Below are 27,486 nucleotides of genomic sequence, written 5' to 3'. Positions count from 1 at the left end.
TAAAATTATCCAAGTGAGTCATCCTCTCCACGAACAATGCCTGTCTTTCATTTGCTTCAATCGCCTTTTCTGGTTTTTGAGGAATATTTACAATGTTTTCCACATGTTAGTTTTGCACAATTCTTTTTTAATTTGTTCCAACTTTATAAGTTTTTAAAATTTATTTTTAAAATCTTATCATTAATATTATTATTAATTTTTGTCCTTTAAAATAGAGTCTCTCTGTGTAGCCCTGGCTGAACTGGTACTCACTCTGTAGACCAGGCTGGCCCCAAACTCAAAGATCTGCTTGCCTCTACCTCCAAGTGCTAGGATTAAATGTGTGCACCACTACCACCTGGATCCAGTTTTATATTTTCATTGCAATTTTCAGTGGAGTTTCTCTGCCTTTATATTTACTAGGAGATTTTTGCATATGCATATAAAGATCATTGATTTCCCGGCGTTATTTTAAATTTTGATACCTTAATGTTTTCTTCTGAGTTAGATTTACCCCGTTTCCCTAGGGATTTGCAGCTGTGTCTTTGTGTAATTCCTAAACCCATGTTATCTGAGTTCATCTTTCCCACTTCTCACAGTGCTGACTCAATTCTCATGATGAATCGCACCATGAGGACACTAATACAGTGTAAGAGTTGGAAATACAGCTTTGCCTGGACCCTAAACTCCCTGGCAATGTAGTAATTTCTCCTGATCTAAATTCAGGGATCAGAATTAAATTACCTATATATTTGATTGCATAAAAATACCAATTCCTAACTTTTAAAATTGGGAGTGATTGTCACATTTGATGAAACATACAAGCATATTGTTGAACACATTATATCCTTCAATGTTGTACATCTTAAGAGTTTATACAAATGCATAATGGCACATGCCCAGCATCGTAGTATTATGAATAGTGACAACGCCCTAAACTTCATCTGTAGTCTTCCTATTCGTGCTGAAAGTCATAACAGCTGGTTATCTCTGTATGTCTCCATCGCTTGGGTGGCATGTCATAGAGTTGGGATTACAGTAGAGAGCGTTTGTGAATAGGCTTCTTCCTTGTAATACACACTTGAGGTTATATGCCATTGTGATAAAGCTGTCATTCTGTTTTCCGGAACTTGATCCTGTTTTCCTGTTGACCCACTGGATGTTCATTTTTAAAAAATATTAAAAGTTTATGTGACAAGAAAATTATACTTTTATCAGATTTAAGTTCTAGGCTATAAAAGTTTGCCATTCCTTTTTACTTATTTATATCTGCTGTATCTTTCTTTACATGGATCTGCTTGATCTGCCTCAGTTTCAAAGAGGGTCTACACCCTTAACGATTCAGCTGTCCTTAGGACCAAAACCGTTTGTCCCCCTCTCCATCCTCCACTGTCAGCTTTATGCTTTCTCACCCTCAGCTGGTCTAGGCATCTTACTGGTAGTCTAACCTAAATTTTCATAACTAAAGGACACATACCAGGAGTCCCTTACTCCAATTTTCTATCTGTATTCCCTGTGTATTCCTTCCAGTTTTATTGTGTAAAAATCATCCCCTTACTTATGTTTTTCATGGTCCATGAGCCATGCTTGTAGAATGACTTTTTTTTCTGTTTGCTCATATATGGCCACAAGAAGTTTAAAGAGCCCCAGGGGCAGCCTTAAGTTTAAATTTTCCGGGAATCTGTGGTGTTTCTTCTCAAGAGAGATACTTTTGGATGCCAGGACCTGTAGGGTCTAGGATTGTGTGGCAAGAAACATGAACTACAGTGTATCACTAAGAATTACCGTAAATAGAACCACACCTTTTCCAACTTCTTGGTGTCCTTTTATCTTCTTTATTTGGGACAAAATGCCAGGTAGAGGGTTTTTAATGAATATGTCATGTGTCAGTTTTGTTAAACTTTAAAAGACGGCTTCAGTGTCCAGTGAAGAAGGCTGCCACTAGCCTAAGGCCAGAAGATTATATCCTGGGTCCAATCTCCTACCACATGAAGAAGGCTCTGCTTCAGAGACCATGATCAGTGGAATTAGATGCTATGGGTCAGGCATTAGGCATAGAGGAGATGAAGCTCCAGATGCAGTAGAAATAGATGGTACCCATTGTCTGTGAAGATGCTGATAGCACTTAGATGGTGAGGAACTGAGGGTAGTACACTTGTTACCAAGTGTCTAGTTGACTTCCTGGGGCGGGGGGAATATTGCCATACTGGCAAATGTGTTTGTCTCTATTGCTGGCAGTTTGGATTAATAGCATCATCAGTAACTGTTATCTGGCTTGGCAAAGGGCAGTCCATCTTTTAGACCAATGCATAGCCCATTTCTTTCTGACCTGTTTTGCTCAGATGCTACCCAATCTAGCCTGAAGGTTGCCAATAAAGAAAGGCTAGTTCATGTGAAATAGACTGGCATTGTGTGCAGTTGGTTGTTAGTTGACCTTTGACATGTACTTCCTAGTGGGCCGGAATATGTGATACAAGACCCTTTACCCCTTGTGCACTGGCCCACATATCCTTTCTATGACTTTAGCCATTCTTTTCCTCGCTTCTACGTCTCTTGTACCTGGATCTTTGCCCAGATGGCTCTACCATCCCACTTGAGGTCATGTCTCTTCAGGAAGAGAATGTCCTGCCAGCCTGCCCTCACACCTACCTATTAAGCAATTCTTTCCTCCCTGCCGTAACTCAGAGTATCCATAGTTGTGTTATGCACCTCCAGCTGTCCATCTTCAGCTAACACCCACCAAAACTGACCCACCCTAGATCATGCCCAGCCTTCTTTCCTGCTCTGTCTGGGTACATAAGTCCTGCCTTGCCATGGCAACCTGTCTTGTCCTGTGTAAAAGTCAGGAGAGACGATCTGATACATCTCTGGGGACTAACCTGAAAGTCTGGGAAGAATGCAAACTCTGTGTCTTTCAGGGTTTTCTTGTGCTCACTAGACCTGTTTGTATCCAATTGTAGTTATAAAATTTTCCATCTCAATTTATGACTTGGCAGTCCCCATATAATTCAGGAAATACTGGGAAGTTTTGGGTGTGGGCTCCCTTGATAGTCCAGGGTCAAGCACTCTTACTCTACCAAGACCCACTGACACAAAGAGTTAGTTCCCAAAGGTCTTATTCTTTCCTGCTGTGGACCATGTGACTCCACTTCTGCCTTCGGAAGGTAGCACGGTTCTCTTGCTGAAGACCATTGTGTGCGTCTGTCTGCATCTTCCACTTCTCTGATGTTGTAGGCACTTCGACAGCAATGTCTTGACATCAGGGCTGCATGGGGCTCCCCTTGCTCTAGCAATCTTCTGAGTACTCAATTGTAGTGGTATATTATTTGTATTTTGATGAATAATCTTGTCTGAAGACCAGAGGCAAAGCTAAAGCCACTAGAGGTCAGTCAGTGGTGTCACACCTTTAATCCCAGGATTTGGGAGACAGAGTCAGAGGAATCTCTGTAAATTCAAGGTCATCCTGGGCTGAACAAATTCAAAGCAGAAACAAATCCAGGTGGTGGTGGCTCACACCTTTAATCCTAGTACTAGGGAGTCACACCTTTAATCTCAGCACTAGAGGGAATATAAAACGGGAGGAGAGAGAAGCTTTGGACTGTTTAGTTTGTGGTCGCCCAGCCTTGATAGAGGTAAGACTTCTCTAGTGGCTTGGCTGCCTTGCTTTTCTGGTTTTCTGGTTGAAATCCATTTTCTATCTCTGGGTTTTTTTACTCATGCCACACTCAGTACATGGAAAAAAGTGGTACTCCTACATATAGAATGTTTTGCTCTCAGAATCTAAACTGGCCTGTTCTTTCTTTTGGTGACACAGTGCATATAATTGTGCTTAAGTTACCCTATAGGAGACAGTCCAGTACATTTGTGGTCACTAGACTCAAAACCTTAGAGAATTGGCCATCCCTTGAAACTTACTGGAGTTTATTCTCACTGTCTGAAATATTCATTCAGTATGATGTTATATGTTTAGTGGGTTGGTGTGTTGTTATGTAGCATACTCTAATAGTTCAAACCCCTTCAGACTATATTATTATGACAGAAGTCTAGGAACATAGGAAAATTATAAGTGACTATAATCTAACCCACACAAATGCAAACTTTTTATCCTTTGTTATAATTGTAAAGGAAAAGGACACATTTGCTAGATCAGTAACCACACAGCAAAGATGGGAAGTCTTAGTCATCCATTGTCCCAGTGACACTGCATCTGACCCAGCAGCTATAGCTGAGACTGTGGCAGACTCTGTCACACTGTTCTATAGCAGCCTTCAACCCTGTATCTCTTAGAGCTCTGACGACAATGTTGATCTCCGATGTCATCTTCATCCTTATCCAACACATGGACACGCACATGTGTAGACACACACACGTGCACGCACATGCACACACACACACACACCCCAAATGTATATATATATATATATATATATATATATATGGCTAAAAGGTGTGAATATGTGTGTGATTGGCTGATTCTCAAAACTCAAGACTTCTACCAGACTCATCCTTTTCACCTTCTCTTTAGATAGTCTGTTATGTTGTTCATTTCGTACAGATCTTTTAGGAACAATCACTAAAGAATCAGATGCTGAGATTAATTAAATTGTGTCCTATTGTCAAACAGCTTATATTTTAGAAATTAGTATTCAATATTCCAAAAATCTCCTTGCATTGGGTTTGATATTTTATAAAATGAAAATGAAATATTGAGCCATTTCTTGAAAGACTAGGAACAATTCAGTCCTTAGAGAAAAACTGTAGTTTTGGGGAAAAAAAAAAGAAGAAGAAGAAAGTTTCTTTCCTGGGCCTCCTGACCCCTCGCTTCTATCTCTGGTCATGGAATCTTAACCATCTCAAAGAACATGGTTCTTTTCCTTTGTGTAATTTGTCCTTTAGTTACAGCATGTTTTTAGTGAAGGACCAGATAAATAGGTTTCATTCTGAGCAATCAGTGATTGATAATTAAAAGCGATGTATTTCCCTCCCAAAGACATCTGCATTTCAACCCCAAATGGGCACCTGAAACTAAGGTAAGGAAAAGTTTCTGATTATCCAATGCCCGGTATCACACATGGATCAAGAGAGTCGGGATGATTGGAAAAACCAATACTCCTGAAGTTAATCATACCATGTGATCAGATGTCTGCTCAAGGACTGACCAACAGTTCTTGATAGTTCCTTCAGACAGGAAGCTCTGAGTCCTAGGTGCAGTTTGTGAAAGCCAAGTGTTCAGAAGCTGTCCTGAGTGTTGGTATTTGCCATCGCATTCTTGAAAACTGCCCCTGGATGGAGGTCATCTGGATAAAAATCCCCTTAAAACACTTCAAAACATAGCTGCCGTTAATGTTTCGCTTATTTCCATGAAGTTATGAGCTTGCTGTAATAACGACATGGAAATCTGTGTATTCCTGTTCCTCATAGAGTGGTATCGCAGGTATGCTTTTAATGGAAACGTATCAGTGATACTCAGGAGATTTTGCAGTTTCTCTAGGCATAGGAGCATCAGTCTTGAGCACTGATCACACACAGGCTTCTAACATGGTAGCAGGAGAGTGAGAGTGTTTGTTGATTCAGCTGTGAACTCCCCTGGGCTGTTGCTCATGCCAACTATTTGAGTTTGGGATGCTGATTTTAATAAACAGGCCAGCTGTTTATCACAAGTGAGTCAAGACCACTAATGAAGGGATTGCCAGGAGGGGCGAGTTAGTGGATCCTCTTTTTCCATCAGGGTGGTCTTCATTTGAGACAAAGAATAGTTTGGCAAGTCTGTTCATATCAAATAGAGGCATTCTTCTGAATATTCATTTTAACGTTTCAGTAGACTCGACTAGAACAAGCCAGCACCAGCCTGGGGCTATTATGTTATTGGTTGCGTTAGTGTTATGAACTCCGTTCAAGTATGTCAGTTACTTCCTTGATATATTTTATTATTTGGATTTGATTAAGAATTTTTTCTTTAGTTGCCATTTTAAAAGTGGTGCCGGGCGGTGGTGGCGCACGCCTTTAATCCCAGCACTCGGGAGGCAGAGGTAGGCGGATCTCTGTGAGTTCGAGACCAGCCTGGTCTACAAGAGCTAGTTCCAGGACAGGCTCCAAAATCACAGAGAAACCCTGTCTCGAAAAACCAAAAAAAAAAAAAAAAAAAAAAAAAAAGTGGTGCTAATAGACGCTACAGAGAGAGCTCAGTGGTTAGGAGTGTATGCTGCTCTTGTAGAGGACTTGTGTTCAGTTTCCAGGACCGACACAGCAGCTTCCAACCAACTTCCTGTCATTCCAGTTCCAGAGGATCTGATGCTCTCTTCTGTCCTCTGCGTGCACTGCGCTCACAAGCTCATACCCACCACACACACACACACACACATACATATACACACATACACACACATACACACACATACACATACATATACACACATATACACACATACATATACACACATACACACACATACATATACACACATACACATACATATACACACATACACACACATACACATACATATACACACACACATACACACATACACACACAAACATATACATACACAAACACATACACACATACACATACATATACACACGCATACACACACATACACATACATATACACACATACACACACATACACATACACACACATACACATACACACACATACACACACAAACACATACACACACAAACACATACACATACATATACACACGCATACACACACATACATACACACATTACACACATTAAAGAATGCATGTGACTAAATCAGCAGAAAAAGTATGTTTATTAGTTTCTACTATGTTCTAAGCTCTACCCAATCAATATTGCAGAATATATTTTAACATATCACCCATAGTTTGAAAAAATGTATATTCATTCTAGTTGGGAAAATTAAGATCTACACAGTGAAAGAGTCACGTGAGAGATGAATGAGTGGTTGTGGCGCTGGAGGAATCAACTTAGTTAAAATGCATCTGTCTTTCTCCATGAGTACACATCAACTTAGTTAAAATGCATCTGTCTTTCTCCATGAGTACACATTTCATTGGAATGGAGAAATATTCTCTTGATCATGATGTAAAATGCCTGGTATGAAATAGCCATTATGATGGCTACTCTTGGCTGGTGATAACTATTCATTGTTAATGTTAATTCCACAACTGGAATTAGCTAAAACCCAAGAAGCTGGGCACACCTGTGAGGAATTTTGATTAATTCGATAATTTGAAGTGAGAAGACACACTTTTAAGCCAGATCTTTTGTGGTAGGAAGAGCCACCCTTACTTAATCTGGGCCACACCTTCCGTGGCAGCCTAAATAAAAGACATGGAAGAAGGAAACTTGCTTCTGCTCTCACTAGTGTGTCCATTCCTCCCGTGGCATTAGAGCCTATCTCTTCAGGATTTCAGCATACACTGAAGACCAGTTGAGACATTCAGCCTCATGCACTGAACAACTAATGGGTTATTGGACCTTCCATTGGTAAACATCCATTGTTAGATTACAATCTATAAGTCATTCTAACAAATCATATGTGTGTGTGCATATGTGTGTGTATTTGTGTGTGTTCCTTTAAAGCAGTAGTTCTCAACCTTCTAAAGCTGTGACCCTTTAATATGGTTCCCCCTGTTGTGGTGACCCCCCAATCATAAAGTTATTTATGTTGCAACTTTATAAATGTAATTTTGCTACTGTTTATGAGTAAATATCTGATATGTAGGATAGCTGATATGCAACCCCTGTGAAAGGGTCATTTCACTCCCAAAGGGGTGGCACCCCACAGGTTGAGAACCACTGCTCTAAAGGACTCTAACTAACACACCACGTTTACAAAGTTCTGCAAGATTTCAAGAAGCACACTACCAAATCTGGCTGAGGCAAACTCTAAGGGACATCATAGGCTACATGGCATTGAGTTGGTAATAAATCCCATGATGGCAGAACCTGGGGCAGGTGTGTTCTTAATGAGGCCTAAATGTAGGCCAATATAGTTCAAGAGAGCAGTAAGTCTATTTGAAAAAGAAATAAAAAGAAAATACTAAGCTGTGGGTCCAGAATTGACTCCAGCATTATAAATGTTTTGTTGGTGCACACACCCTGACTGACACTAAGATATTTGTGCATTATTTCTTTGAGATCAAGTCTTCAGAATGTATCTCCATGAAGCCAGGACTTCTCCACAAGAGTACACTCAGTGCCAAGAACTGGAACATTCAGTTGTGCTAAAGTGGGCAGACTGCTGCTCACTAATTAAAACAGCAGAGACATTCCTAGTGAGTCAGCTAGATGGTAGATACTAAGTGTCTCTACATATGCTTTTCTAAACACGTGAATGAAATGATGATTGTGCTGTTGTTACTTGTGAAATAACTCAAAACCGAAACTTAACTGAATTTTACCTGGGAAGAAGTTCAGGAAATAAATCTTAATGTTCTTCCCGCTAAAGATCTTTCAATCATTACAAATCATTGCCAAGATGGCATGATTACCCAAACCATCCAACCCTAGTTGTTCTCTTGTCAGCTTTATTGAAGTATAATTGGTATATGACAATTGCATACATATAAATTATACAATTCAACATTTTTTCTTGGTACAGGGTCTCCTATAGCCTTGGCTGGTCATGAATTCACAAGGTAGCTAAGGATAACCTCCAACTCCACATCTTCCTGCCTCCTCCTCCTCCTCTGTACTGAGAGTACAGCCATGCACTGTTGGCACCTGAAACATTACATAGCTCCATTTTTGACATATGAATAAACTGTGAAAACATCATCAAAACCAAGTGAGTGGAGATCTAATCCATCTCCAAACACCTCCCTTTCCTTGGTAAATAATTTACCTTGGTAAATTTTCTATCCTCCCATTTCCTCCCACCCTGCTATATTATATCATGTTTTGTTGCTATTGATTATTGATTCCTAAATATCAAATAACAGCATGGTTTGTTTTAAAATTGTAAGTTTGGTATGGCTTTGTGTGGCCTTTACAAGAATACATGTAGACTTCCTATCTGGTCTTGCCGGTGCCTTTAAGAGCGATGTTGAAGATGCATGGATGCTCAGTGGAACCAGGGGCAGATGTGTTGCATCATAAGGAATTGCACGGTCTGTTGTTTGAGGACCTTCTCTGCTGGGCTTTCATGCTGCTGAACATATGGGAGTAAGCTGCAGTGTGTTTTCTGTTCAAATCCATGGAATTGCTAAAAGAGGAAAATACATGGCAAGGGGTAATCAATTGTAAACCTTTTCAAAAATACCATAATGAAAAGAATCTGGTTTTGAAGGAATTCTAGATCTAAAACAGTAAAGGGGGGATGAAAGAGAAGCAGCTATCTCAATGGGGTCTTCACTTGGCCTCTCTCTTGGCAGAAGCTGGTAGTTTCTGCATCTGGTTTTCCCTGGAGAGGGAGGAGCTCCTGCATTAGCAGCAGCTCCCTCTCTTAGCTTCAGTTTGGTTCCTATAGTTTACTGGGAAAACAACTTTATTACCTTTGCCATATCAAATATTTTTGTTGGCATTAACTTTTGGACGGCTTATTCTCATTCAGAAAGAGCCCATTTAATCCTCCTTTTAAGATCATTACTTCCCTGCTTGGACTAACCATATTGCTGACATGATGTGTGTTTCCTAAAATGCAGAGGAACAAAATCCTGGTCTCTATCTTGTCTCTCTTTCTCTCTCCCTCTCCCTCTCCCCCTCCCCTCTCCCTCCTCCTTCCCCTCCCCCCACTCCCTCTTCTCCCCCCATTTTAAAATGTAAAGTTGCAATCCTCTCCATAGAAACTAGGCTATTTTTTTGTATTCCCGTTTATTTTTGGACAAAGGATAACATTTTAAATTATGTAACAATATTATTATCTAAGTTAGAACTAGTGAGGCTGGGACATGGCCTAAATGATGAAGTACTTGCCCTCAAAGCACCCAGGACTTGAATACTTGAATCTGATCCCCAAAACTGATGAAGACTTTCTTGGGTCCCTGGTCAGCCAGTTCGGACTAGGCTTTAGCTAATTAGCAGACTAGGCTTTAGCTAACTCCTTGTACAAATTTATAATCTACATGTTGCTTTTATCAATTTTATTGTGTGACTATTTTCTTAATAAAAGACCCCATTCATCTCTATGTGCTTAAATTTCAGAGCTGCTCAGATGATAAGTATAATCCAAATCATACTGTGTTCTGTGTAATTAAAACACAACAGGAGTAGCAAGTAAAATCTATGGGAGCTAAAATTTTAATGGTGTTAAGTCGTCAAAATATCATCTAGGACAATTTGTAATATTTTTAATTGATTTTTATTGAGCTCTACATTTTTCTTTGCTCCCCTCCCTGCCTCTCCCAATTTGTAATATTTTAAAACTATCATGAAAAATAGTGGAAAATCTCAAATTATCCAATATACAAACTTTGTTTTCAAGCTATTATTACAATCAAGCACACTACTTACCTTAACAATAATCCAAATCTAAAGTCTGTTGATCTTACCTGAGTACTAATTTAGTGAGTGAATTCTGCCTTTTCTAAAGATCACACATAGTTGCCTACCATGGCAAATAGTTATGGAAATACCTGAATTAGTTACCATTCCTGTTGCTATCATAAAAACAAACAAACAAAAAACTTCAACAAAAGCACTTTACAGGAGAAATGTTAATCTGGGCGCCCAGTTCAAGGACACAGCCCGTCGTGCAGAGAAGCCATGGATGACCACTTGCATCTGCAGAGGCAAAACGATGCTCATGCTCAGCTAGCTCCCCGCTTTCTGTGCAATCCAGGACCCTGTGGAATGGTGTTGACCGCAGTGAAGGCGGTTCTCTCCTCCTCAGTTAACCTGATCACGACAATCCTTCACGAGCACGCCCAGAGACTAACCCAAATGTCTCTCATGAGGCGTACTCACATGTCTCCTGGTGATTCCAGATTCTGTGAAGTTAGTGATCAGTATTATCCATCACAGCACCCAACACCAATTCTTTAAATAACAGCAAAGACTTATTGAGGTATATAATTAATGTGGAATAAATTCCAAATAATTAATCTATCTGATTGAATAGTTTATAATACCATTGTTAAGTCAAAACAATGTATTATCTACCAAAGCCAGCAATTGCATCTTTATGATTCCTTTACGTTTTATTTTTCTTCTATTCTTCTTGCTCCTTTCTACGATAGGATACATTTTTCATCACTCCACATTAATCCACATTTTCCAAAGTCTTCTTATAAATGACTCACATTTTATGCTCCTCTTCTGTCTGGCTTTTTTCACTTAGCATTAGCCACTTGGGGTTCATACAGTTTGTTCCATCTTGTGGTTGATCGTCATTAACTCAGCCAATAGATTTACTTTTGTTTGTTGTTTATCCATCTGTACTTTATAAGCGGAAGAAATATAGATCTTAATAAAAAGCAGAAATAAATTAGTCCTATTGAAAAGCTATTCAAAATGTCAATGTGTGCCCTAAAACGCCGTATATTTACCTCCTTAGGAAACTGGTTTGTTGAGCTTTTGGCTTCCACTAAGTAAGAAGCCAGTATTTCACTTTTATGATTTCCCAGGAAACAAATACAATCTGCTAGTGCCTGGGTTCCCAGGTTTTGCTATAAAAATGCATGTGAATTAGTCTCCAGCCTCGAGTGATTAGAGAATAATAAAACTTTGTTTTCACTGGAGAGAACAGGGAATCACTCTCTGTCCAGCAAACAGATGCGGAGGCTCCGAAAATAGAAGCCACATTTGCCCTTAGTGTTTTTAAAGCTACTTCATTTTTCTGCTTCTCAGTAACAATCTGTGATCAGACTTTGTGTTAAGAAAGCACCAGGAGTCAGTCTGTTCCTCTCTGTCTCCTCCTCCCAACTCCTCCCTCTTCCCCCTCCCCCTCCTCCTCACTAAGCCATCCTGCTTTCAAGTGTGACTCTGTCTGTGTGAGGAAACTCTTCTGACTTCGTGTTATTTTAAATTTAAAGCAATAGCCGGGAGGTGGTGGCGCACGCCTTTAATCCCAGCACTTGGGAGGCAGAGGCAGGCGGATCTCTGTGAGTTCGAGACCAGCCTGGTCTACAAGAGCTAGTTCCAGGACAGGCTCCAAAACCACAGAGGAAACCCTGTCTCCAAAAAAACAAAAAACAAAAAAAAAAAACAAAAAAATTTAAAGCAATAAGTTGGGGCATCTGTACCAGCTTTTTGTCCTTTGCTTTTCTTATTGTACATTTGTCCACCAATATGATTTTTAGAAGTAAGTCTTGGCCCTACATATACACTTTGAATTTTTTCACATCTGAGGTCTCTGACATCTCACTGTTTGGCATGCATACCCATGTCCATCGGTGGCAACACAGATTGAGCAGTTAATTTAAACATTAAAAATTCCTTTCCGGGTTTTATCATTAAAACTCAGCTGACCCACTTAACTCTGGTTAGTGTACTATTTAAGTGGCAAGCTCTCTACTTAAGAGTAGTCCAGCTATGAATACTTAAAATAATGAAAACATTTCATTGGCCAAGTTTCTAAGCATGCCCATGTGGGAAGGACATAGAGATTTTTTCCTTCTAATAATTGTGTGATATGTTTCTGAGATTTTCAATAAACTCTTAACTTTGAAACATTCTCAGTAAATCTTAACTTTGAAACATTCCACTTACTTAACTCAAATACGAGGTTTGCGTTGGTGGCATCTCTTGTCCCGCTCTCTTTGTCTGTGGCACTTTGTCTCTTTAAAGTATCCTGTTGATATTTGGACTCATGAAGGATGCAGGAGTTCACATATATCACGAACAGCAGACAAAGTATGTGAACTAACTGTGTTTACCTGGTAAGGTTAATTTACCTCACTGATTTTGTTAGTTTTATTGTAAAATCAAACGAGGCTGTAAGACAAGCGTGTATCACACACTAATTTTAGACCTACGTCCCTGTACATACTGTAAGGCTAAAGCAGAATTGCTTGTTACCTCCTAAAGCCTTCTTGTGTCTTGCTTTGGTTTGTAAATTTGCTGTGTCTTTCAGCCCATAAGTTCAGTCTCTGTTCTCCCCCCCCCCCCCCGCTTATAATTAGATGTGGATGCTCCCCACCGTTTGATTTACAGCATCTTCAGAGTCTGGGTTGATTATAGTCTCATGGTATAGTTTCTCATGTTCCTTGTGTCTTTCTTAAAAAATGCTAGTCATGTGACAGAGCCCTGACCATATGGAGGTTTGTTTTGCTTGTTTTGGCAAGTCAGCTGGTCAGACTGTGTTCTCCTGTCAGTAAATACGTGTCTTGTCATCCTTGTGTGTGAGGCGCTACTGTAGGCTTGAGCTCAGTTCCAAGTCTATGAGATAATCTGAGGGGGTGAGAAACAGATCTTCTTGCGTTCCCATTTCTTTGTGGGGAGGGCTGGATGCCCCCATCTCCTTGGGGGAGGACTGAATCCTCTCTCCTACTATTTGAATGAAAGTGGTACAGAATATGAGCAAAGGCAAATGATGGTGAATTGTTGATTTTCGTGCTCGCTTCTCCAGGTGGTAAGTTCACTTCTCTTTATCCTCTACACGTGGAGAATTTGTGAAGTTGATGTATTTGAACTTATGAATTTTAATATATTTATTGTGGTTAAATTTAATCCGATTTTTCTCCCCATTGAAAAAAGTCCCCTCCCCGGATATTTGGCTTGTAGAATCCTATCCAAGCACCTTAAGAGTTATTTTAAAATGACTCTTGCCTCAGTGCTTTCTCGATTGCTGGTATGATAACATGTTCTGGGGGCATCTGGAAAATGGACAAGTCATGAATGTAATGGTGCGGGTGCTCTGATCCAGTTTTCTGGCTGGTTGTAAACAGAGACCCAGGATGCAAGTAGCCACAGTACATGCTGTCCTCCTTTTCAAAAGAAGCCAGTCAGTCTCTCAACAATAACAATAACAACAAACCTTTTAAAAGCCATGACTGCACACCAGATGTCATAGTACTTGCTGGGAGTATGGCCCTGGAAAGCACATGATACCCCAGGAGTTTACAGTCTGACGTGAACAATAAAAGCAGACAAACACTGCTAACTTACTTTGGGCTGTGAGGGTTTTAGAAGAGAAAGAAGTATTTGAAGGGGGAGCATCAAACCACCCTTTGGCTTGGAACTCCAGGTAATATTCATTCAAGAACTGAATGCAGGGTGAGGGGTGGCGTGTAATGGATCAGATATGGAGGTCAGCTAGCAAGTATCTCAGCAAGAACTAGAAGGCAGGTATGCTGCCTCAAGGCCACAGGGACTCTATTTGAGAAAAAAGGCTTGAAATCATTAGGTGAATATAATTTTACATATGAATGAATACAAATGCTAGCATAGGTTCACCTGGTTCCTTTAATCATTAAAAAAAAAAAACCATAGATCTGTGTCAGCTGTCCCATGACCCTTGAAAGTCAGACCTATAGTAAGTCCTTACCAGATCAGAAGAACCCATGTCAACATCTCTGTTCTTCTATGCAGAATGAGCTTCAGGGAGTCAGTTTCGCTGCCCCCTCTCGCTTGTTCTGATTTTTAGTTCCAGCATATTTATCGCTGCACAGAACCATCTTTACTTGGTGACAATTGTCCTCCACCCAAAGCTCTCTTTCCTTTAACAATTGCTGAGTCATGAGCCTTTCTTACCTGGTCTCAGTCAACGGGAAATGGACTTTCTTCATTGGTGACTGAATACACAAAGGAACGGCCTAGTGATGATGATGATGTTTGAAATTGAGTGTGAGGTGCTGTGTTCAGATTCATTATATCGGCAGGTAGTTCAGCCTCACTGTTTTAGAACAACAACGCAGGCCTTTCCTTAGCATGGACTTCAGTTAACTCTGAAGCGCTTTGTTTTGGAAATCAAGTGCTTTAGATGGCTAATATAATTTCCAAGGGTGAAATTATGATTTGATGCTCATACACATACAGATGAAATTTTGTGAAACTAATTATTAGTGAGCATTGGTAAGACAGAAATGAGAGAACATAAGCATGTACTCAGAGGCCACCAAGTCTGGGATTCTAGATAGACAGGTAGATCTGACACAAAGCACATTGACATCCTATGTGTAATTGGATGATTTTATTTTAACTAGATAGAAGTGGATTGTGTCTGCACTTAAGAACACTTCATGTTGAACTGAGAGTCTTACAACGTGCATTCCTTTACTGCCTGATAGCTCAGTGTCTGGTACGACGTTGGGAGGGTGTGTCTTTCTCTTAAACAGGACCCCAGCGATTCCTTTAAGCCTGGAGATTATTAGTAAAGTTTTTCTTATTAATAAAGTACATCTCCTTTTTTAGGATACCAGTTTTTATCCCAGTGTGGAACAGTTGTGTAATAATCATTAATGTTGGGTTTTGAATATAGATTGCTTTAACTGGGCATGGGATACAAAGGAGGGGTTTATGTTTAATAGAGTTCAAATCATTTGCTGTGAAATAAACTCTCTGCCTTTTTACACCTACCAGGGTTTTCCAGGAGATATTGGGATTCCTGGACAAAATGGACCTGAAGGACCAAAGGTAAAAAGCAAATAAAAACCATACTGGATGTAGAAATATAGCATTTGTTCATTTAAATTCTTAGCATGGAAGGCAGCTATGCTCACCACTGTACATGGGAGAGGGTTGAAGGGGAGGGGAGAGGCAGGGAGGGAAGCAGAGAAAATGTGTATCTCAATAAAATCAATTTTAAAAAGTTGTAAAAAATAATAAATTCTTAGCATGTGTAGGGAAAGGTCTTAAGAATATCAGAATTATCGGTAATTAAGCACCTTGAGCTCAGAATCCAGTCAGTTTTAAATGATTTTCATGGTTTGTTTTAGTTACTAGAAGGATAATATTTGAAAATCATAAATTTTAGTCTAAAGAATGTTTTAGAGAAGATAAAAGTAATGAGAACAACTCTTAAAAATCACAGTAGACAGTAAATGGGAGAGAAATTTCTGAGGGTAGGGAGGTTTCAGCACTGATAAAATGCCTGTTCTTTCATGTAAGAAAGCTTGCGGTGTCCCAGAGCCTTGATGTGGCACAAGGAGCATCCTCACCCCAATTCCTGCTGCTGTGTGTGTGCACAAGGATGCTGCTCTATGTGTGCCAGGAATTCAGCATCAAAAGTTTCAGCATCATGCAGGCTGGCCATCATAAACAAGTATAGAAATAGAGCCGTGGAGTGACCAAGTCTGGAACTGGAGGGTGGAGGAGTTAAAGAGGTCAAGCTCAAGTGGAAAAAGTGTAGGTGGAGAGAGAAATGGGCAGTGAAGGCCGGACAGATGTTAATAACAGCTGTGTCTGTCTGTGTGCTGTGTTGTTGGATGATACCATGCCATGTTTTACTGAAATGAGATTACTTTAGTTTTACATAATGTTATCAGGTAGACAGTACCCTCATTTACAAATGCCACAGATCTTAAGACAGTCCCTTAAGGGACAGAGAAGGCTCAATGGAAATGGCACAAATCCTGACTACCAGAGTGTGAGCTGCAAACCTCCACGGTGGAAGGAAAGAACAGATCCACAAAAGGTTTCTTCCTCCATCCACATGTTCACCATGGCATATACAGGAACACACGTGTGAATGCCATGTGCAAACATTTTGAAATAGAAAAAGAAGATATTTACTCAGACACATAATTATAAAAGAACATGGCTAGGGTTTTAACCAAGAAGTGACTTCCAAGTCTGGGTTCTTCACCACTTAGCTTGGGGATCACATAGTTGGGAACACTCATGATCGGACTACAGTGTCTACTTTATCAGGGACTAATCAAGATATTTAAGTAGCAAATACACCATCTGGTTTGTGTCTTTAGAAGATAGCCCTTAAGTCAACTTAAAGAATAGTTTAAACTAGAAAAAATTGAAGGCAGTGTAGAGGAACTAAAGAAATCTAGGCAGTGGGCTGGAGAGATGGCTCAGCTGTTGGTTAAGAACATGTACTGCTCCTACAGAGAACCCAAGTTTGAACCCCAAAACCCATATCAGGTAACTTATAGTGACCTATAACTCTAGCTGTAGGGGGAATCCAATGCCTCTGGCCTCCTGCACACACATACACACACACACACTCACACACACACACACACAAAGAGAGAGAGAGAGAGAGAGAGAGAGAGAGAGGAGAGAGAGAGAACAAGAGAAAGCACAACAGCAATAATAATAATAATAGTTTTTTGTTATAAGAATTGATAAGGGAGGTGCCAGGCAAGCATTGGATGTACTTCCTTGTTTAAGCCTAGAGGTAGAGAAGGCATAGGACGTGGGTTCTCAGACTGTATGAGCACTAGGAATGGATCCCACACTCTATCTGAAGATGGGATGAGTGCATGAGACTCCCATGTAAGTAAGAGATCAGACTCACCAGACTGGGCCAGAGCACAGGATGTACTAGTGGGGATAGGCCTGGGAAAATAATAGGAATCTGAAATAGAACATTTATCCATTTAACAAACATTTATTGGGTGACTTCCAGGTGAGAGCCACTGTGCTAGACCCTAAATTGATAGCCCCAGTCCACATTTTCAAGAGTTCTACAAGCTGGGGACTGGAGAGGTAGTATTCTGGATAAAGTCTCTGATGCACACGCAGGAAAATTGAGATCTCCAATGCCCATAGAACAACTTGGGTGGGATAGAGAAACAGGAACACCTGGGGCTCATTTCCAACCATCCCAGCCAATTGGCAATCTCCAGGTTCAGCTAGAGGCCCTATCTCAAAGAAAAATAAGGTGGAACATGATTAAAGAAGATACCCAACAGCATCCTCCAGCTCACACACACACACACACACACACACACACACACACACCACAGAGAACAGTCTATACAAGCATGGAAACCCTTGTCATAGCCACAGCGAAAGGGATGCACAGTTGCCGGAAAGGTGACATTTGAACCAATGTGATGAAAGAGGAGTTTGTGAGGCAGACAAGTGGGCTGTGTGACATTCGAGGAAGGAAAACTTGTGAGGGAATGGAGCAGCAGTGTTTGGAAAGTATTTAAACTAAATGTCGCTCCCTGTTTATCTGAAATTCAAATGTGAGTGCACATCCTGTGTTTTACCTGGCAGCCTCACCTGCCACCCACCAACATCCCTCCGTGCAGCCATCCTTCACTTCCTTCCAGGGCTGTGACGTGTTCCTCTGCACGTATGCGCCCCACATATGTTTTGCATCAACTCCTCTCCGGGGTTCTGAGCAGCACAGCGTTGGGCCATCAATTATAACCTTTTACCATTTCTCCTTGACTCAAAATTTCCCCGCTTTACTTTTGAAACCGTGTTCACTGCCAATGCCGTAGCCTAGGCCCTCTTCAATTTCTCTCCAGGATTAGTGGGGTAGACCTCCAGTTACTCTCCCTGTCTCCATCCTGGCATCCCTTCAAACCCACAGTCACGACGCCAGAGGAAAAATCTGTGGAAAGTATACGTCACAGCCTGCCACTGCTTGAATCCTTACGATATCGGCAGTGCACGTCTAAGACGTGCATGTCTTTGCTTTAACACATGGTTCTCTACACTCTAACCCTAGCTGGCAGCGTACCCTCACACTGATCACTGCTTTTCAGAAACATCATTCCTGCCAAACTCTATAGATCAACAAACCATGCTGTTCTTGTTCAAATCTCATAGTTTCTTTCATCAGGATGTAACCTTCGTTCACATCCGTCATCCAGGCACTGAGCATCACATATAACAATGTCAATATCTAAGTTAGCTGTTTTCCCTGTGTTCCTGAAAAGCTTCTATCAAGCAACTATCACCATGTATTAAACCTGATTTTATTGACTAGATATGGGTGAAAGTCACTTTAAAGATAGATATAAAAAAAGACAAAAAAGGTAACTTGATAACTAGAGGAATGTGATGAGAGAAAGAGAGATAGGAGGTAAAACCAAGACTTTGATTTGGGTTTCTTGTTGTTGAACTTTAAAGGGGAATTTAAATAGAAAACCTGGAAGAATTTGAAGATCTGGATGGGTATGACTAGGTACTTTGACACATAAAATAATAGCCATCAGTAAACCAAGGTAAAACATAGAACTAAGAAGGTAGGAGAGACAGATAGTATAGAGAATTGCGTTAAGGTGTCTCCTGTCTACTCCAGCCTTCCCCTGCTTAAGAACCTGAACGTGAGCATCTATTTGTTCATTCACTCAATAGTTCATTCATTCAATTCATATGGAGCTTCCTTTTAGTGTTATGTCAGGTAGTAAATATGAAATAGTAACCATTACATAACTACAATGCCTCTTGCGGACAGAGTTCTAATTTAGCCAGGAAGAAAAAGAAGTTCCTATAAACTAAAGAAAGTGTGATACAAAAGAATGACATGGACTGGAGAAACGAATGAATGGTTAAGAAAGATGGCTGCTTTGACAGAGGACCCAGATTCAGTTCCCAGCACCCAAGTGGCGGCCCACAATGGCCAGTTCCTTTAGTTCCAGGGGACCTTATGCCCCCTCCTGGCTTCTGTGGGTTCCCACGCATATATGGTGCAGATAAACTCATGCAGGTGCACATACAATATATACACATAAACAAATAAATAAATTATTTAAAAGGGTTGGTTGTGTGCTGTGAGAGACTCGAAGGTCGAGCAACAGATTCTGTCTTTAGAAATCAGGAGATAATCGGTGACCTTGACATGTTAGGGTGAATTCCATGCTGGGTGAAGATCCATAGTGCACTTCAGTCTGTGATTCTGCTTCACTTGCTTGGTGGAGGAGAAAAGAACTAACGTCAGCTGACCTTTTTAATATGGCTGCAATGGTGATCTTAAGATGTTTGTTCTAGGTAGTTCTTTCAGCCTTACAATTGAAGTGTTAAAAATGGGGGCTGGGGAGCTGGCTCAGCAGGTGAGAGCACTTGCTGCTCCTGCAGAGTTCAGTCCTCAGCACCCACAACCACTTGTAGCAACTTTAGGGAATTTGATGCCACCTTCTACCTCCTTCAGTAACTGTGTGTTCATGGTACGCATACAGAAACACAGAACCCCCCACACACACTTGTAAATAAAATAAAGTAATGGATAAAAATGTTAAAATGAGTCAGTGGTTCTTCCAGATGGCTCAGGAGGTAAAGGCACCTGACACCAAACATGGAAACCCAGTTTCAGTCACACACCAAATGCACAAAGGACAGAGCAAACTCCCACGAACTCTCTTCTGGTTTCCACATGCATGTCTTAGCACACACACACACACACACATACACACACACACACACACACACACACACACACACACACACTTTTTTAAGTTGACCAAAGGCCTGAAACCTAGACCAGTAGTTGAAACTGGCAATGAGTAATTGTTGCTTTTTGGAGTATTTTTTCCTAAAGGTATTTATTTGGTAGATATGAAGTTATAGATTCATTAACACCAACAAAGTGCAACTATTTTATAAACATTACTGACATTTAAAATGACTTTTAGGCACCACGATTTTTATCAAAAGAACTAGAAAATGTAATAGTAAAAATAATATGACTTTGTGTTTTAAGAATTAGAGATCTGATTTTATCTATATTCTTGTTCTTGCTCCTTTGTCTTGAAATTTTTCTAGAAACAGGAAAAGCAAAGTCAAACATATTTATACCATAAGAATGATGTGTCTCTTCAGCAATGTATATCCTATCATAGAAGCATCCTTAAACTTCCTTGATTTTTATTACTTGTCTTGTTAAGGAAGAGGTAATAGTGTAAATTACTAAAACTGTATTGATATAGTCACCAAGAAAATCATGTAAGTGCTGGAGAGAGGGCTCAGGGACTAAGAGCACTTGCTGCTCTTGCAGAGGACCCAGGTTTTATACCCAGCACCCATATGGTGGTTAACAACCATGGTCAGTCAAGTTTCAGAGCATCTGAGACCCTCTGTGTTTTTGGTGGGCACAAGGTGCACATGTTTGATCTGCAGACATAATGCAGGCAAGTGACTGTAAACATGAAATAAACATAAATAAGTATTTTATAAAGAAAAAACCATACACCCTATATTTGAAAGAAATGGTTGTTCTATTCAGCAAAAGAGGGGATTTTTCCAGGGAAAGAACACTGCAGGAGCCTTTTATTTTCTCTTAATTTTCTGCCAGTTGACTGAAAACCTCAAACTGCTGGGATTGCACACATGTGCCAGTTATGTCTCTTCTGTCTGTGTTCTCTCTCTCTCTCTCTCTCTCTCTCTCTCTCTCTCTCTCTCTCTCTGTGTGTGTGTGTGTGTGTGTGTGTGTGTGTGTATACATACATTCCTCAGTAAGCCTTCCTGAGACACTCAATTTGACAATCTGTTTTCAAAAATACCATAACATCAGCTAATCCACATCTTCTGCTGGTTTCTGCAGGAAGTAAGAGTATCTGATAAATACCCTCCACTCTTCAGTAAGCACAGATACTGTGTCTGTTGCTCCAAGGGCTTGTGTTGCTGTAAGAGTATCTGATAAATATCCTCTGCTCTTCAGTAAACACAGGAATACTGTATCTGTTGCTTCAGTGGCTTGTGTTGCTACTTTGGCTAAGGAATTAGGATTTGTGGAAGCCAGCTGTTACTGTGTCTTTTGTTACAGTCTCCATAAGCTTGCAGAGGAGCCCGACCATTTGTGAGATTGTGTTGTGTAATATGTGGAAATAGCTCTTGCCTTGACCCACTCCAGTATGCCATATGTTTATCTGTTTGTGGGGAAGTCAGATAGGTAAGATGCATGACTCCAGACTACTCTCATAGATCACTTCAACTCAGCCCTGATCATCTACAGTCCATCCACTAAATCAAGATTTTATATCCATATTTAACCATTCTGTTCTCTAGGCTGTGTTTAGTCAGCTGAGAAACATTTATTGAGCTTGTATATTTAGCAGTTTTTTTTTCTATGTTAACTGTTTGCAATATATTAAACAGTAACTAGAAAACGAGATTTAGACATGGTCTTCTCTGTACTAGGAATTTATAATCTTCTAGAAACATGTCTTCCACATGGGAAAACTCCAAAGCACAATTACTAGGCAGCACAGAAGTGAGTAGCTAGGAGTTTTAGAAGAGGAAATAGTTGGTGTGCTCAGGTTTCCTAGAGATTCACAAATAAACTGGGATTAGCGTTGACTAGGTTGGATTTAGCCAAGTGGAGACAGAGAGCTTTTTGTAATAATTATGGTAAGAACACAGCATGGGTGACAGAAAGAGATCTGTCCTGTCAAAAAAGGGGAGGAAATGAATTGTGACATATACAAAATATAAAAAATAAAAAACTGAAGTATATAAATCCCCCCAAAAAAAATCTGTAGAAAATTGTGTATGTGTACAAGCATGTGGGCATTGCACACACCTACAGTGTAGAGTCCATCTTTGCAATGGCTTTATGGGTGTTTAGTAAATTGTTCTAAGGCAGATCTCCAGAACTTTCTCTTCTTGCTTGAGGAAAGCACCCATTTTAAACCAGCTCTTCCTCACATCAGTCCCAGGCAAGGTCAATGGATGGTGGTTTTGTGTACCTTATGTACCTCATATAATTTGAATCCTGAAGTATTTGCTGTTGTGTGACTGGCTTATTTCATTAGCATAATGTCCTCAAGGTTCATTCATTCATCTTGAAGCATGTGACAAGAGTTCCTTCTTTTTAAAGCTAAAAACTGCATTGTTTGTATATAACACATTTTCTTTCTTTTTTCCCAAGACAGTGTTTCTCTGTAGCTTTGGCGCCTGTCCTGGAACTAGCTTTTGTAGACCAGGCTAGCCTCAAACTCACAGAGATCCACCTACTTCTGCCTCCCGCGTGCTGGGGTTAAAGGAGTATGCCACCAGAGCCCGGCACAACACATTTTCTTACCCATCGATGGACAACACAGTAACAAGACTCTTGACTATTGTAACTGGTGTGTCATCAAATCGAGACATTAGATCGCTAACAGCCTATTTACAATTCTTTTGAATATATATCTGAAAGTCATTTGCCCACGTTTTAGTCGGATGTTTGGGTCTTTGCAATTGAGTTGCAGGAGTCTCTTATACATTTTGTGATTAGTTCAATAGCAGCTATGTGGCTTGCAGACATTTTCTTCCTTCTGTAGGTTGCCTTTTCAGCACATTGGTCATTATCTTCCTGGCACACAAGCCCCCGGTATGAGATCATCTCGCTTCCTTGCTTGAACTTTTTTTGCTTGTTCTTTTGCGTCACATCCATGTTATTGTCATCGGCAGTGTTCTGAAATCATCTTTTATTGCATATGAACCATGGTTTGAGACCTCACATTCAAGTCTTCAGTCCTTCTTAGCTTGTCGTAGTAAGGGATGAAATGGGGGCTCAGTTTCATCCTGTGATAACCAGTTTTCTCGACACAGTTGAAGAGACAGCCCTTTTATCGTTGTATAGAATCTATACAAAGAAGACTTGGCAGGGTTCTTTCTGGGGTTTCTATTCTATTGTCCTCAATCTTGCATGTTCTTATGGCAGCTTAGTCAGTTTGGTGTTTTTGCCATCGTTGTGTGGTATCTTAAGGTTAGGAAGAATGACAATTGCAGCTTCATTTTTCTTTCCAAGACTTTGTACTTTCGGGGTCCTTTGTGGTTCTGTGTGAGTTTTAGTGTTTTTTCCTCCTGTTTCTACAAAAGACAACCTTGCTCAGCGCTAAACCGATCGCTGTCTGTAGGAATGTTGAATAAGGCAACTAAATGCGGGCGCTGTTGCACCTTATTTTCAGGGCTGGAAACATCTGACCCCAAACTGTAAGGCCAAGGGTGGAAGCAAATGTGGAAAATTAAAGTGATTTTGTCCATAAATGCATTATTATTTTAGGCTGACATAAATTAGCATATCCTCATTGCCACTCCCTAGTTCATCCTTTCCTCTGGTAAACAGGAAGAGTCCATTAAAACCTGTGTAACTAGCATAAGGGTCATAGTCTATTGACTGGTAACATTCATGTCAACAAACCTGCAAGAATGCATATATTGGAGGTAACCAACCGTTTCCCGTTTCTTATTTACATGAAGGCATGGCCAACAAAGAACAAGGTCTACAGAAAGATCTCGTCACTGATGAATTCCAAAACTAAAAACTAAAAATCCTGAGCATGTTTACTCCTCGACTCCATGTGGTTATTTATGACAATGAAAATTAGATTTTTTTTTAAAAAAAAAACCTTTTGAATTGTTATATAAACATTATAAGAAATTATGCAAAATAAAATTCTTAGGAAAGTTTTACCTGAAGTTGTTCTGACACATTGCATATTTCCAACAAAACAACTGAAGAAGAATGTCACGGTGAATAGATGTTGTATGATGTTAGGTAGACAGGAAGATCGTATGTATTTAGTTATTTTGAACAAGTTTTCATTCAGAGAACAATTGCATTTTAATGTGTTTTATTGTTAACAAGAGAATTTAACAGTCTTAAAACTCCTGGTGATGAAGTTCATTTCTTCTGAACATTGCCCTTCTCGTTTTAACAGCATGAATGAAGGGGTTGAAGGACCCTTTATAAGAATAACAAATGTCACAGTCTACCAGTCTCTCAACAGACTTCAGGGACCCTTTCTGTAATGTACATATACTGTCAGAATAACAGTTAGGGCGATCGCTTTAAATTCGAAAAACTTCGTCTGAAAAGGCACCTGAAAGTTGAAAAACAAGAAACTGAACAAACTATTTGAACCTTAACATTGTTGTTTAAAAGTAAATTCCTCACATTTCCCCTTGGTCTAGACACTTGGTGGGTTTTGCTCAGCGTCCCTCTCGTCTCATTTTGACTGCTAACTCTTCATGAGAAATGAATGGTACCAAATAGCATCCCCACTTTGTGGTAACGCTGGCTGATAAAAACGCTAGTGGATTAACATTTTTATGATTTTCCTCTTCTGTATTTACATTGATTTTCTAGGGTGAGCTTGGAAGCAGAGGGCCCCCTGGGCCTCCGGGACTCAAAGGAACCCAGGTATGGAGGAAACCAATGTCTAGTCAGCAAGTTTTTCAGTAGAATTTCCCTTTTTTATTTTTGTGACACTTCAGTTTTTGCTTCATGAAAAGAATTTGCTTAGTGTGAATAATTTTTGCTCTAATGGGTTTCAAATTATTTATGTTGGCACTTACATTTGGAATCATTTTATAGAGTTCTGAACTCATTAGGTGATTTTTTTCAGTGGTCCCCAATGAAATGTTGAAGAATCTGAATCCAGAATGAAACGTATATTGCTAGAATTCATATTTAGTACTTGTGACTATTTTATATTTGTGACTTAATAAATTGTATTTAATTGACTTGCGGATTGAGCAAAATGTCTGTTTATGAAATATTTAAGGCATGTGACACTGAGGAGGCCTATACATGCTGTCAAGAGCAGTAACCTACATGACAACACCAACTATTCATCTAAAGGTGGAAAAAAGCAGTGTATTTCCTCAATGTACTTGAAAATGGAGCATACTTGCCTTTTATTTCTTGTTAGAAAACAATGCCTAGAAGTTGCTTATCTCTGATTAGACTTGTCTCCCGTTTCTTCCCACCACTCAGTTTTGACCCTTACAAGAAGGCACTAGATGTTTACATTTTGTGGCATTATGGATATATGTTCCCTTTGAGGTGGGGCTAATTGTCAAAATATTAAAACATGGGAGGGTTGGATTATAGAATAACAGAGTTGTAGCAGGATTTTTGTTGCATTCCCTAGCAAAGTTCAGATTTCAGAATAAATACAAAGAATAAAGATTTCTACTTTTATACACTATTTTAGGCCATGAATTGTTCTGATTTGTTTTTAAGGGAGAAGAAGGACCAGATGGACCCTTTGGAGAACTAGGACCAAGGGCAAGTATCCCAAGAATGGTGCACAACCCTGTGAGGTGGCAACTTCAGTCCTTAGGGAGGAGGCCAGAAGATCCTGAGCACAGGTCTGCCTGGGCATAATAACAAGTTCCAGGCTAGCCTCGGGTATACAGTAAAGACCTTGTCTCAAGGTGAGGTTGGGAAGGAAGAAAAGGAAGGGAGAAGTATTGGAATTATATTATCTCAAAATTTAACCTAAAAAAGATTAATATTTTTAATTATAAAATTAAATCATATAATTTTTGGTAAAGTAAAACTTTGTCTCATTTTGCTGAAGAAAATTGTAATATATATATACTCTCAAAATTAATTAATTAAAATAACTTTTCACTTTTAAGAGTATAGTATTTTAATTACTAACTAAAGGCAAAAGTTAGAACCATTATGATCCTAAAATCCCCCCAGGCTAAATTAAGCTGATAACGGGGTTTTTCCTGAGATATAATTTTCCCTGTACTGAGGACCCTGAATTTGCTAAGTAAACATTCTACTACCCAGCTAAATCCTTGACCCATTGATCATATTGTTAATTGTAGCTTATCACTTTCCCAAGTGGTAAATTATTTGAAGGTTTCCCAGTAATACCAAAGTTTTTTTTTTGTTTTTTTTTTTTACTTCCCTAGAAAACAAGAGAACCGTACTCTATCCTAGCCTGTATTATTTCCCTTCTGTTGGCTAAGCATCAATTTGGGAACTAGGATGGATGACAGCGTATTACATGAATCAACCCAAGGCTGAAAACTCTGCAAGATATTATATGAAAATAAGGTTTTAGATCTGTCTAAGTCTAAAACCTTATTTTCATATAGTCTACATGGGAAGTAGAAAAAGACAAGATCTCCTGAGTAAATTGGGAGCATGGGGACCTTGGGGGAAGGTTGAATGGGAGGAAAGGAAAGGCAGGGAGGGGAGCAGAGAAAAAAGTAGAGCTCAATAAAAATCAATAAAACATTTTTAAAAAGAAAAATAAGGTTTTAATAGTATATTTTCAGGGCTACTCCCATCAAAAAAAAAAAAGCTGTGCTGGAGCTTAAATTGAGCCATATGTCATAATGCCATCGCCACATCCAGAATGGCTTGGTTTCAAGACTGTAGATGTTTCTGCTCCAGTGGCGATTGTTTACAGTGTAGATTTAGTCTGATATTCTATACTGTCCTGGGGTGCTTCAGTGAGCTGTGCATTGAGAACGAGAAGGAATGTTTCCTTTATGGTACTTTCCAAGCAGGTTTAGTTGAAATGGATTGCTGAAAAACTGTCAATATCAGAAAAATGAAATGATATCACCTAGCTAAATTTGTGATTCTATATTCAGGTGAAAGGCTGACTCAGGTCCTAGGGCAGGAGTAGGGTCAGGTTCAAGTCTAGACAGAAGCCCAGGGATAGCTGGAAGTCCTCTGCTTGTTTTTCAGTCCTGACACACACCAGCGCTGAGAGGATAGGCTGGTGAGACTGTTCCATCTCAGTGCTAAACATTATTTTATGGAGCCAGGTATGGGAGTCACACCCTTTTCTTGGTCTGGCATATTCTTATTTCCAATCACAAGCTCTCATTCCCCAGCTAGCATCCTCTTTTCCATGTTCTTTCTTCCTAACGAATATAATCCGAATCTGTGATTACCCACACCTACCCCAGTGTTTGCCATTTTTCCTCATCTTCATCATGACTCCATATGCTCACTACCAGGCTTCCAACATTATCAGTTT

General features: G+C 39.8%; 1 protein-coding gene across 1 annotated transcript in view; it reads left to right on the top strand.

The window, feature by feature from the left end:
* Col24a1 (collagen type XXIV alpha 1 chain) overlaps positions 1-27,486 on the top strand; it is a 228,645-nt gene that overhangs the window by 60,508 nt on the left and 140,651 nt on the right. Inside the window, exons 20-22 of the mRNA XM_041678738.1 lie at positions 15,437-15,490; positions 24,840-24,893; positions 25,719-25,763. Of these exons, the coding sequence (XP_041534672.1) occupies positions 15,437-15,490; positions 24,840-24,893; positions 25,719-25,763 (153 nt within the window). The remainder of the gene's footprint in view (positions 1-15,436; positions 15,491-24,839; positions 24,894-25,718; positions 25,764-27,486) is intronic.

The sequence above is a fragment of the Microtus oregoni genome, unplaced genomic scaffold (assembly GCF_018167655.1).
Source record: "Microtus oregoni isolate MIOR12 unplaced genomic scaffold, Mior012 000000F_ref0000247, whole genome shotgun sequence".
Lineage (NCBI taxonomy): Eukaryota > Metazoa > Chordata > Mammalia > Rodentia > Cricetidae > Microtus > Microtus oregoni.
Note: the sequence above shows the minus strand (reverse complement) of the source record. Positions and strands in the feature narration are given on the sequence as shown.